Source organism: Sciurus carolinensis, chromosome 8 (genome assembly GCF_902686445.1).
Source record: "Sciurus carolinensis chromosome 8, mSciCar1.2, whole genome shotgun sequence".
Lineage (NCBI taxonomy): Eukaryota > Metazoa > Chordata > Mammalia > Rodentia > Sciuridae > Sciurus > Sciurus carolinensis.
Window position 1 is genome coordinate 80,791,865 of NC_062220.1, and position 11,655 is coordinate 80,803,519.

Below are 11,655 nucleotides of genomic sequence, written 5' to 3' on the forward strand. Positions count from 1 at the left end.
TGCCCACATAATTAGGGGCATTAAATTGGGTGCAAAATTGGGCAGTACAAATCCTTTATTTTCAGTTGAACTAGACAATCACTTGAACTCTGGGTGGGGGGAAGAAAAACATCTACTTTCTTTCTTCTATTTCAATGCTTAAAATGGAATAGCTAAAAATCTTAAAGCTGGAAGGGTTGGTTCCCCCAAAGATGTAAAGATAACCCAAGGTGAATTATTGAGGGTTTTTCAACATTAGAGCAGAGTTCAGGGTGAAATGAGCATAATGTAAATCAGCTCATTGTTTGGGCCCTTTTAAATTAGTTGCCAAGAGAGGAGTGAAAACTTGATAAGCAGGCTCCAGTTTCTATGTGTTGGTTTAGAAATCTTAAAGCTTGTGGGAGCTCAATTCATTTAAGGGAAGAAATTTAAGGGAAGAAAAGTAAACAAGGAAAAAGCTATGCAAAGAAGCACTGGTGTGAATGGAGAATAAAGAATTTTCTTTAAAAAACAAAACGATAAAGAGTTCCATTGTGCTTTTTAAATTACAAATTTAGAGGTTTTTTGTTTTTTTTGTTTTTTTTTTTTAAGGGTAAGAGTCTGATTTCTTTCTGAGTATCAAAGTGCTGTGACCCATTTACAATATCCAAACTGTTGATGTTGTTTCTCTTCTAGTTTGGGAGAAAATTAAATATAAATTAAAATTTCATAAAATTAAGTCCATATTTTGTAATAGGTAGATGACTATTTTGCATGAAGCATTCAAGTCATTTTTCCTTTTAACCTTCCTCCCGTGGAAAGTCCATTTCTAATCCACACAGGTTCCGAAATTAGTTGGGTAAGGAACACTTCAAATTTCATGACTGCAACAGCTCCAGGTCCTGACCCTTTTTCTCAGGAATCAAGCAAAACACCACTAGTTCACTAAAAGAAGTCAAAAAGAAGTAGCCTACCGAAGTCCCGGTATGTGGAGGCAAATCCCAGGTAGTTCCCTCTGCCTTTTTCAAGGAAAATGTGGCCCCAGCTTTCATCAGTGTGTACTTGTCTTGATTTAATATCAAAGCAAAATCTTTTTTACCATCAAAAAATAAGATCTTTTAGTACTAATTTTAAAAGTATTTTTAAACCACTAATAAAACTTGAATTAAAAAAATAAAATCCCGAGAATGTGCTTTGCAGGGGCAAGCAAGGTGAGAGTAGGAAAGAACTAGATTATCTGCATTGAGATTTGAAAGACACTTGTGGCTTACTTGCAAAGCTTCATTTAACATTGAGCATACGAGGGAAATTGTGTTCCTGGTGACAGCGCAGTGGGAATTCCCAATCCAACAACCCATGAAATGTTACTGCATAATTATTCACCTTCTGAGGCCCATTAGAACTTATCAGCAGAGAAAGAAATTTAATTTAAACTCACCCCTCTGTGCTAAAGAATGACTGGGACATGAGATCAAAGCGCGAAGCTCTGTCCTTCAGTGGTTTGCAACACCTAGATACAATAGGGTGAGAGAACGCGGCATTCCAGCGCTTCCCGGCTTTCCGGACCCCGGAGAGAGGGGGTGGGGTGGGAGCTCCCATCACCAGCTGGTTTGAGGGAGGAGGGTGGTGGCGGCTCCGGAGGTGGACGTGTCAATTATATCCTGGATCTCCTGGCGGCCAAATTGCTCTTACCCATGGCTGCAGGGGCTTTGCGTGCGAGGTCCACACGGTAGACCAGACAGACTACCCATTTCCTTCCCCACATAGGTAACCCGGTCAGCAGAGTCGAAGTTTTTAATCACAGGAGGGACGTGGCTGGAACCCTGTCACACACAGGCGTTCATCCCAGGGAACTCGACTATCATAAGTGCTTAAGGTTTATGCTTCCTCCTGTGCTTAAGGTTTATGCTTCCTCCTACATAGGGCTCCTTAAAAGTATGTAGAGGGTGCGTGCATAGTCATCAGTAATCGCCAGGTTTGATTCTTGGCATAGCTCAAGACCATGGGTCCAGCCTGAGCGATAAACTTCCAATGCCATAAGGCCTAAGGCCTAGAAGTGGCGGGCGACGGTGGGTACAGTTTTACCAACAGCCCACTCCTTTCCTCGGACAACCTGGGGAGCTGCAGGTACATTCTCCAAGTAAACACCTTTAAAGGGAGGATGGTGCTCTTTTCTGAGAGGCTGATCTATCCTCGTGTCCTTTCATGTCACCAAAATACGTCCTGGAGAGTGTTGCTAATGCTCCCCAAATGTCCAGCATGCCCAAAAAGATCGGGAGGAAGAGTACAGGGGGAGGATGTTGGACTTTGGGTGAAATGCCCTAAAGAAGTTTAGTTCTGTTCAACAGGTACCGTGATTCAATATATATACCTATCCAATTTTCCCCCCGGTAGTTACAGGGGTGGTGGCTAAATTTTTCTTTGATTCCTGAAATCAAAAAGTTTTCACAGCCAGTCAGACTCAATTTTTGCTTTTTATAACACAGTGGGAAAAGGTACATAAGTTTCTCTACTGGGTCTACCAAAATCCGTAATAAAAAGACAATAAAACATCCCACCTCTGGAGGACGCTGCACTTGGTCGAAAGCTGCGGGGAAGAGGAGGGAAGGGAAGGCTGGTGTAAGTGAGTAATTACTTGGGTTAAAGGAAGAGCCCAGGAGGTGAATGAGAGCAGGCAGTCGAGGACAAAGCCAAAGAAAAATCTACAAGTTTGGAAAGAATGACCTCGACCTGTCTGCGTCGCAGCACGTTCAGGTGGCCCTGGCAGGACACAGCAAGGGGAGCGCTACCTTGGGATAAGGAGAGAGGCACTGAGCCCCAAAGCGCTAGAGACAAGTAGGGGCAATAGGAAGGAGATTTGGAAACCAAAGTAAGGGAGAAAGAGGTATCCCTCACCCTCGTCGGGCCCAGCTCCTTTTGAGGGCTCAGAGATAAACGCGAGGGAGCCTCACCGCGGCAACTTTAAGCTGGGTTCGCCCAAAGTCAGTCACTCCAGGAATGGCAGGCCGGGTCGAAATAGTGAAGCCCAGGCGCGAAGCGCTCGCTGCAGGACTGGCACGGGGCACAGGGTGGCGCTCGCTGTCCGCGCAGCGGGCGGAGGCGGCCGCGGCGCCTTTGTGTGCGCAGGGCGCGGCGCAGGACCGCTGACGCCCGCAATCGGAGGGGACCGGGAGCCTCGGCTTGGTCCAGCGCTCGCGGGAGACCCTAGACCGCTGCCCACCCTCGGATGCTACCCTCCAGCGGAGTGTGAGGTTCACCAGCCGGGACTCTTCCGGCTGTCTCCAGGGTCTCTGAGAGCTCCGGGTACGTCCCAGGAGAAGGGAGAGGAAGTAGGACGCAGCATTTAGAAAGGCCGGGAAATCCTCCCCAGCTCCAGCCTCCTCCTGCCTTCATTTAAAAAGAGGAGGAAAACTTTAAGCCGGCCAGACCTTTGCTAAGACCCCTGCGGGAAGCAGAGGGCGCCTCCAGCTTTCCCTCCGGTTCGGCAAGAAGATACTGCATGAGGAGCAAAGTTGGGGAGTGCGCTTAAAACAAGATAAACTTGAAAGCATGGCTTTAGAACAAGAATGAAAAGCGGCAGCCTGCAGCGAGCGCTATATTCCTGGTTCTAGGTCACCCCAAGATCTCCTCTCTGTCCCTAGAGCTTTTAGAGTCCTGACTGTCTTTAGGAACCAAAGCGAAATGTACATAAGGCTGCTTCCCCGCCGCTAGGAGACTTGACTCCACAGAAAATTAAATTAAATTAAACACGCGTCCAGGGACTAAAGAAAATAGATCCCCCCTCTCCCCTGCCGCAGCAAATCAACACTATTGCTTCTAGTGAGCAAATCCAGCAAATCCTAAAGAGATAGCCACTGACGCGCGTCCTCTTCAACCACAGCTGCTGGGGTTCACAAGGGCAAGGAATTGCCGGCTTTCCTTTAATCCCGAAGCAGGAAATAAGAAGGACACAAGGAAGATCTGCATCTTATTTTTTTAAACAGCATCAATTTGCACGTCCAGCAAAGTGTTCAAAAGATACCACTCAGAACAACGACCCTAACTTAAAATGAGTACATTACTCTTTTGATTCCTGACATACCACCATTTTCTTGAAATACAATGATAGAATTAATCTTTTGGGCCATTTTAGGAAGAAAGGAAGGAAGGAAGGACGGAAGAAAGGGAAAGGTGGAAGAACAATTTAGAAAGCCGAGAGAGATAGAGAGGGGGAGATTGGTACTACCTGGGGTTATTTTAGGAATGAAGGGAGAAAAATGCCTGTTTGGACACAAGCAGCAAAAATCAATAGGAAAATTAAAAACCATAGTTTATTCAAAATACCCGAATCAATAGCTCCTTGAGTCTATTTGTATGAAATATTGAGTAAAATGTAGACATTCTTTTATTATATTTTTTCTCCAGTATCTTAAGCAACCAGAAGATAATTAAATATCTACTTTTCTTTTCCTGTAGGTCCCTGCCTAAATTTATCAGTCAAAAATATCATCTGAACTTTGAACTAATCCTCTAAAAAAGTATTTATTTTAAATAAATTCCTCTACAGGTCCCCCATAACATACCATTCAATAATCCCACCAAAAGATCCGGTGGGGGAAATGAAAATGTTGATGGTAGAACTATTGATCTGTTCACACAGGAATCCAGTCTCATCACCTGCTTGTCTTTAATTTTTAATTTTAGCATTTCCTCCCCAAGGGAAGCCCAGCTGAGAAGTGATGCCAAGAAGAGTGGAATTCTTTCTTGTGTCAGGTGATATAAGACAGTAACTCATCACATTTGTTTAAGTTCTTAGCATAAAATACTTCAGCTGATAGTCTAGTCTTGCCAAATCACAGTCATATATCTAAGTGAATAAGACCATCCAAAAGGAGGGGTGAGGAGCAAGGAACTGAAAAAAAAAAGGGGGGGGGGCGAGGAGTGGAGAGGGGAGAGAACCGGAAAGAAAGAAACCAGAATAGGACAGAAACACTCAAGTTTGGGGAAGAGTTGAGGGAGGATATAGAAAGTTTGGATTGAACTGTGCAGCCCTCTTCCAGTCTTTGGAGGATGGGCTGATACATGCTGGCCTGAACCTCTGGGTCAACTGCTAGTTTGGCTCTGCCTTGTTCTGCAAGACTGGAAGCTGGTCCTTTGGTTCAAATTGAGACCCAGACTTCAGCTTCATGTGAGTGAACCTCTAGCCATTGCTAAGAAGTGCTTTATCACAGACAAAGCAGGGAGGGGGGAAAAATAGTTTTGTACTTCATCTCTGTCCTTCCCAAAGAGGATGTTCATTCTCCAAAGGGTAACTCTGCTCACCTGCAGAAAACTAACTTAGAAATGCTACTCAGTAACCATCAAAAGAAACTGAAGTAGAGCTGGAAGGGTGAGGAGCAAAAGGAAGAAAGTGAAAGTTTACACATCTATACAAGAGCAAAAAATCGGTCCCCTTTAGCCACCCCAAAGAAATCTTCAAAACAAACCTTTCTTTGCAATAACCCACCTCTTAAAGTAAATACAGATTCTGTATGTAATGCAAGTGAGATTATAAATGTACCAAGCAGCTTTCCTCTTACCTGCCACTACATTTAACTCCTTCAGAACCGTTCTCTTCGAATCCCTCAGCATTGCAACTTTCAATAAAAAAGAAAAACACTTAAACTGTGTTCTGCATGTTATTCCTAGGAAGAAAGTGACAGAAAGAAACTTTTATTTTTAATTACCATAATTTAGAGTTAGTATACCAAAGAATCAGAGCTGACTTATTTGTCTAAAACCATAGTGATTGGAGGCTTCAAACATCTGCAGACAGCAGGATTAAGACTGCATTGTTCTAAAACATATTTAACTACAAAACTCTAATTGGTTTCTTTTTCTGGAATTTATAATATTCATAGCACTCTGTATTTTCATTTGTTTCTATGTATTCTAATCACTTTAGAAGAGATTTCAGTGGAAACTTTTCACTTCATGATGTATACCAAGACTGAACTTAGGGTGAGAGAATGCAAACAGAAAGAAAGAAGCTAAACTTCTTAGAATCTGAACACACTAACTTTTTATTCGATTTGATTCAAAATAATAATATTAATCTAATAGTGAAATAGTTTGATATAACATCAATCAACATTTAAAGTATTTTATGTTTCAAAGTATGGCTCAAGAAACACCCATTGCTTAAATGCACTTAGACATAACAAGACAATATTTTTTATTGGCATCATTGACACCTTTGAACAATAGCCTAGTAAATAGATTAAGGTTTAACCTTCCTTTTCTTTGGTGGCTGTTTAGAGACTTTAAAAGCACAGATAACTCATTTCAACAGGAATCTACTACTGATATTTACCTCTACATAATCTTTAGCTAAGACATGGAATGCCAAAAACAAGCTTTTGTTAGCTTGACCTCCTCCACCTTCTAACAACAAAAGTTATCCCCAAACCCATGTTTTTATTTTAGAAGTATTGATCTTCCAATGTAAGGCTTGGCCTTTTAAATACTAAATGCAATCAATGGCCAACAAGCTGACTTCTTCTGGAGACTTGGAAGCAGAATGGGGAAATTTTTTCTGAATTGTCTGGTGACTTACTACAAATTTTAAGAGGTAAGTAAATCCTGATGCTATGAGCCAAATCTGGTAAATAATTAATTACATTTCTTAGACATTATAATCTTAACCTTGGTAAATAGAGAAAACACAGCTTTGCCAAATAGATCTTTCCATCTAAGCAATATCTTAAAGGCAATTACTTAAATATTACCACAAAAACAGGGTCATATTTTGTTTAAATTAGACATTTAAACTGAAGATAAAATGCAAAGGTCCATAGTTTAAAAAGGGGGAAAAAATACAAATTAACTGGCCTAGTCTTTTATGAGTTTATTAATACCATTTAAAATATTACAAATAAATCAATTACATTTCATGCATTTAAAATGCAAGTCTAAAATGTTCCAGAGAAAGGCTTTTCATTTCAATGTGAAATATCCAAATTATTTCAACATTACAATGAGCAATTAGTTTGCAGAATCTGCAAACATTTAAATGTAGTGTCAGGAGTGTTTATTAACAGTTAACAATATTACCTTCAGGAAATACACAAAGGCCAAGGTTAGTCGAGTTTCACTTGGACAATTTATTTAATACATGGGTTTTGGCAGACCCAGTTATTATGAAATATAGGAGAACTCTCACTTTAACTATGCCTGAACTGCCAGCAAATGCAAATAAGTACATGCTCCATTAAATTAAATGTCATCCAACATTTATCAAATATTGTCTTAGTTACAGTTTGATACCTATCTAAATTCATATTCGAGCAAAACTAGGCCCCGAAAGTGCGTTTGTGGCTCTGCACCTCCAGAAGTGAGTTCAAAAATTCTGCAGCTCATCAGAACTGCCACAATAACTCTTTAATATTTTCTTATGACAAAAAAAAAAAAAAAAATCAAGTTTACTTCAATATATTTTCAAATATTTACTGGAAGTAATGTACAAGAAAAATACTATACAAAATTGTCTCTTGGACAACTGCACCTCACACCCTTACACTGGTGGAGTTATATTTAATTGGTAACTAATCTAGAACGATTCTCCAGTTGTACAAACCATTAGGTTCAGGTATATTTTACAAAGTTCTTTTTTTTTTTTTTTCCTATTTCCCTCTTTTGGCATTTAAACTACAGCCTCATCTGAGATAAACGATACCTTCTTCACTTGTTTATAAGTTTAAGTCACAAAAAAAAAGTTTAACCCTAAAATCTTCAATGAATCGCCAAGAATTTACAGGAACGGTTACTATACAAATTGATGGCTGAACTAACAAAAAAAGATGGAGATTATGCTCGGGAGTGGTGAAAACGAGGTAGAAAAGGACAAACACGAAGATAGTTAATCTGGTCTCACCGGAAAGGGGTATTTTTGCATAAGAAAAAGACACCTACCCTCACCTCCACCCCCACCCCATAAGTTAATGTGATCAAAATAACTTTGGGATCAATTATTAGCACAGTTTTGAGAGAAAGACGCGCTCACTAATAGAGGAAAAACTACAAGGGAAACAAAGTGGAAGGTTGTTTTTCCCTCCTTAGTTTTATAGTATTAAAAAAAAAAGTGACACATGAAAGAAGGCTGTTGCAGCGATTCGCCAAGACTGCCCTTTGCTGAAACTTGCATTGGTTCCACCTCAGGGAACAAAGAGAAAGAGGCAGGGCTGACGCTGGAAGAGAGCTTAAGTCTGCAAACTCTTGGATCTAGGTGCAGCCAGACCCGCACCCCACGGAGCTTCGACCTCCTGCGCCGGGCGCGCGGCAGGGTGCAGCAGCCCAGCCCGGTCCTCAAAACGCCCAGGACTGCGGTTCTGGAACCCAGTCGCTAACCTGGCTGAGATACCCTGCCCAGTCTCCTGCCTCACCCTCCCCAACCCGCCGGCTCAAGCTTGCTCGGCTAAGTCGTTCCCGCCAGGGCGTAAGCTCGCGGTCTTCCAGGCACTGGATTCGTCCAGATCTAACTTAAGGTCCACTGCCCTCTAAAAATTACTGCAACCTGGGGTGGAGGAGGGAAGCCAAGGGACACAGGTTCGAGCTGCACCCCACTGCGCCCGTGTTACCCGCGGAGAATGAAAGCCAGGGTGTGGGATATCGATGAGTGTTACTTACATGTCCATATCCCTTCACAAAGTTAAATCAGAGGGAAGAGAGAGAGGACACAGAAAGAAAGAGAACGAAAGAGAGAGAGCGCGCAGGGTGCATTGGAAAGAGGCTGGAGTCGAGGCCAGGACAGACACGGACCAAGCGGTCCCAGGTGGGAGCAGGTGGGGGAGAGGTTTGGGGCCAACTGTGTGTCACTCTAGGCCGTTGCGGTGCCCGGGCTCAGGGGGCTGCAGCAGCTCCGGGGAGTGGCAGGGCGGGCTGCCTGCGGCGCTGTGCTCGCTGTCGGTGTCGCTTCCCTTCTTGCCGCCGCTGCCGGAGCCCGCGGAGCCGCTGCCGCCGCCGCCGCTGTGCGTCTTCACGTGCTTGCTGAGGTGGTCGCTGCGCATGAAGCGCTTGTTGCAGACCGGGCAGGCGAAGCGCTTCTCGCCGGTGTGGGTCCGCAGGTGCCGCTGCAGCTCGTCGGAGCGCGTGAAGCGCTTGCCACAGAAGAGCCAGTTGCACACGAAGGGCCGCTCGCCCGTGTGCCAGCGCAGGTGCGCCTTAAGGTGCGACGTCTTACCGTACACCTTCCCGCAGCCAGGGATGTGGCAGCTGTGCAGGCCCTTGCGACGCAGGCTCGCGCCCGCTGGCCCCAGCCGCTCTGCCTCCTGGCAGTTGGGGCAGTCGCAGGTGGCGCGGCCAGAGTAGCGGCGGGCGGAGGAGCGCGGGGAGCCCCCAAGCGGCGCCGACGGCCCAGCGCTCAGCATGGAGCTCCCAGCGCCGGCCAGCGGCGAAGGGGCCGAGTCAGGGTAGGAGCCCGGCAGAACTGGCTTGAAGCCGTCCATGAGGTGCTGCCCCGCGGGGCTGAGCAGGTGCGAGGAGGCGCCGCTGCTGAAGGCCGAGTGACTCAGGCCTGAGTAATCCGAGTTGTAGCCTCCGAGCGGCGAATGCAGCGAGGTCTGAAGCCCTCCGGCTGCAGGGTGCAGCGAGCCCGGCAGCGCCGCAGCGCCGTTCGGGTTCTGCACGTCGATCCAGCCTGCGCCCACGTCCCACCAGCTGGAGGCGCCTGCAGAGCCCACGTCGCCCGCGGCCCCCAGGCCTGGGTGCGAGGGCTTAAACCAAGACTCGTATGGGTGCGCCATGCCCACGCGCGGGTAGATGCCCTGCAGTCCGTCCACCGAGGTGTGCACCTTGGAGATGAACACCGGCTGGTGGGAGCCGTCCTGCGAGTGTGCGGAGGAGCCGCCGCCGCCGCCCCCGCCGCCGCCGCCGCTGCCCCCCGAGACGCCGGGGGCCTGGAACACAGAGTAGTCGTTGGCGAAGGGCGAGCTGGAAGCGGCGGCCGCAGCAGCCGCAGCGGCGGCGGCGGCGCTGCTGGAGGTGAGGGAGAAGGCGCTGGAACCCGGCGAGCCGCCGCAGCTGAACGAGTCGGACACCAGGGCCGCGGCCGCCGCAGCCGCCGCCGCGGCCGCCGCGGCTGCGGAAGACGAGCCGCCGTTCCTGGAGGCCCCAGACACTCCGAAGCTTGAGAGACTGGAACCCACTACGTTGCAGCTGCCCGAAGAAGAGGATGAGGAGCGTTTCCAAGGGTGAAAGCCTTTGCCGAAGGAAGAAGTGCTGTCCGAGAGGGAGGAGGGAGACGGGCTGGGGCTGCCGATCTTATTACAGGTAGCTGCAAGCATGGCCAGAGGAGTCGATCCCAACCTCGGTTCTTCCTGCGAGCAGAGGAGAAGGATGGGGGAGGGGTGGTGGGCAAAGGGCCGGTGGGGGAGGGAGGGAAGAAGTGTGCATTAGTCCTCTGGTGGCCTCCAAAACGCCCCCTGCACCCCATCTCTCGCTGCAGCGCGCCGCCACCAACTCACCTGGCACCCCCAACAGCCCTGGCGCCCGGCTGCTTCCTACTCTACAGGAGGGGACAAGTTTGGCTGCCGGCGTCTGATTCGGGAGCAAGGCGCCACGCTACAGAAGAGTTTGACAAGTATTCTCACCTAAAACAACACTCTAGTGCACACAGGCCCCAGACACTTTGAAACAAACAAGCAAAAAAGTCCAAATTGGGGAGGAAGGAAGTTTCCTTTGCAGAGAAGCCTGGGGAAAAACCCACTGGATTGCTTTTAAGAGCGTTTCCCCTGCAGTCCAGACACAGATTTGAAAATACTGTTCTGGTTTCCCCAAACCCATCCTGGGTTGCCTCTCCCAGACCCAAAGAGATCAAACTGTACGGCTCACACGCTCTTCCTGCTTTTCTTTTTCTTTTATTTTTAAAAGTATATCTAAAATAGTAAAAATAAGACGAGTTCAACGTACCTGCCAGACAAGGAGGGCTGCGGAATTTTTTAAGGGAAAGGGGAGACTGCAGTTTGCCCAAGAAGAAAAACTTGCTCTCTTTACCCCCGAAATCGTCGCATGTAAAATGGGTTGGGCGCAGGACACCCGGGCAGGGAGCGGCCAGGCGCTGCGAGGTGGCTTGTCTAAATGCCCTTCGAACCTTTTCCTGTGCTGAAAAAAGTGACTCGCTCCCCCCTCTCCCCCTCTTTCTTTTCTCTAAACTCACTTGTATTTAAAGGAAAAAAAAAAAAAAAAAAAAAAAAAAGCTCTCAATAGAGAGACTGATAGCCCGTGGCCTGGCCGGGGCGACTTTAACCCCCTCCGATCAGCAATAAAAGGAAACTAATTAAACGAGCAAGAAAAAATCCTGAGACTCACCCCTAGAAGTGAAGTTGCCATCACACAAAAGTGCCCTCCTCCTCTCAGAGGATCTTTTTTATATTGATAAATCAGAGGCAGTGTTTTTTTTAGAGGTGTGCAATACAATGATCAGTTCCGCCCATTCCACCACAATTGTAGCTCCCTCTCCGGCTTTGAAGTGCCGCGGAGGCGCGGCCAGCCAATCTGCGGCCTCGCCGGGCCGCGCCGCGCGCGCGCCGTGAGGTCATCGGCGCCGCCGCCGGCCGCGGCCGAGGAGGGGGGGGCGGTGGGGAGCGGGAGGGGGCGGGGGTGACTGCGCGTGTTATAAAGTGAGTGTGTGTATAACAATGTAACTGCGAGTGTGACCAAGCCGAGGAGAGGACAGTGCAAAGA

General features: G+C 47.1%; 1 protein-coding gene across 1 annotated transcript; it reads right to left on the reverse strand.

The window, feature by feature from the left end:
* Positions 1–8,786: 8,786 nt before the first annotated feature.
* Sp8 (Sp8 transcription factor) lies at positions 8,787–11,301 on the reverse strand. The gene is made up of 2 exons (XM_047562767.1): positions 11,281–11,301; positions 8,787–10,289 (listed from the first exon to the last, which is right to left on the reverse strand). Exons 1-2 carry the CDS (start codon positions 11,299–11,301, stop codon positions 8,787–8,789), a joined length of 1,524 nt encoding a protein of 507 aa, XP_047418723.1.
* Positions 11,302–11,655: the final 354 nt, after the last annotated feature.

Excerpts from the sequence above, each read along its gene's own strand:
- Sp8 (XM_047562767.1), bottom strand. The coding sequence starts at position 11,301 with ATGGCAACTTCACTTCTAGGG. Across the intron at positions 10,290-11,280 it reads TGGCAACTTCACTTCTAGGG|GAAGAACCGAGGTTGGGATC; the intron begins GTGAGTCTCAGG and ends CTCTGCTCGCAG.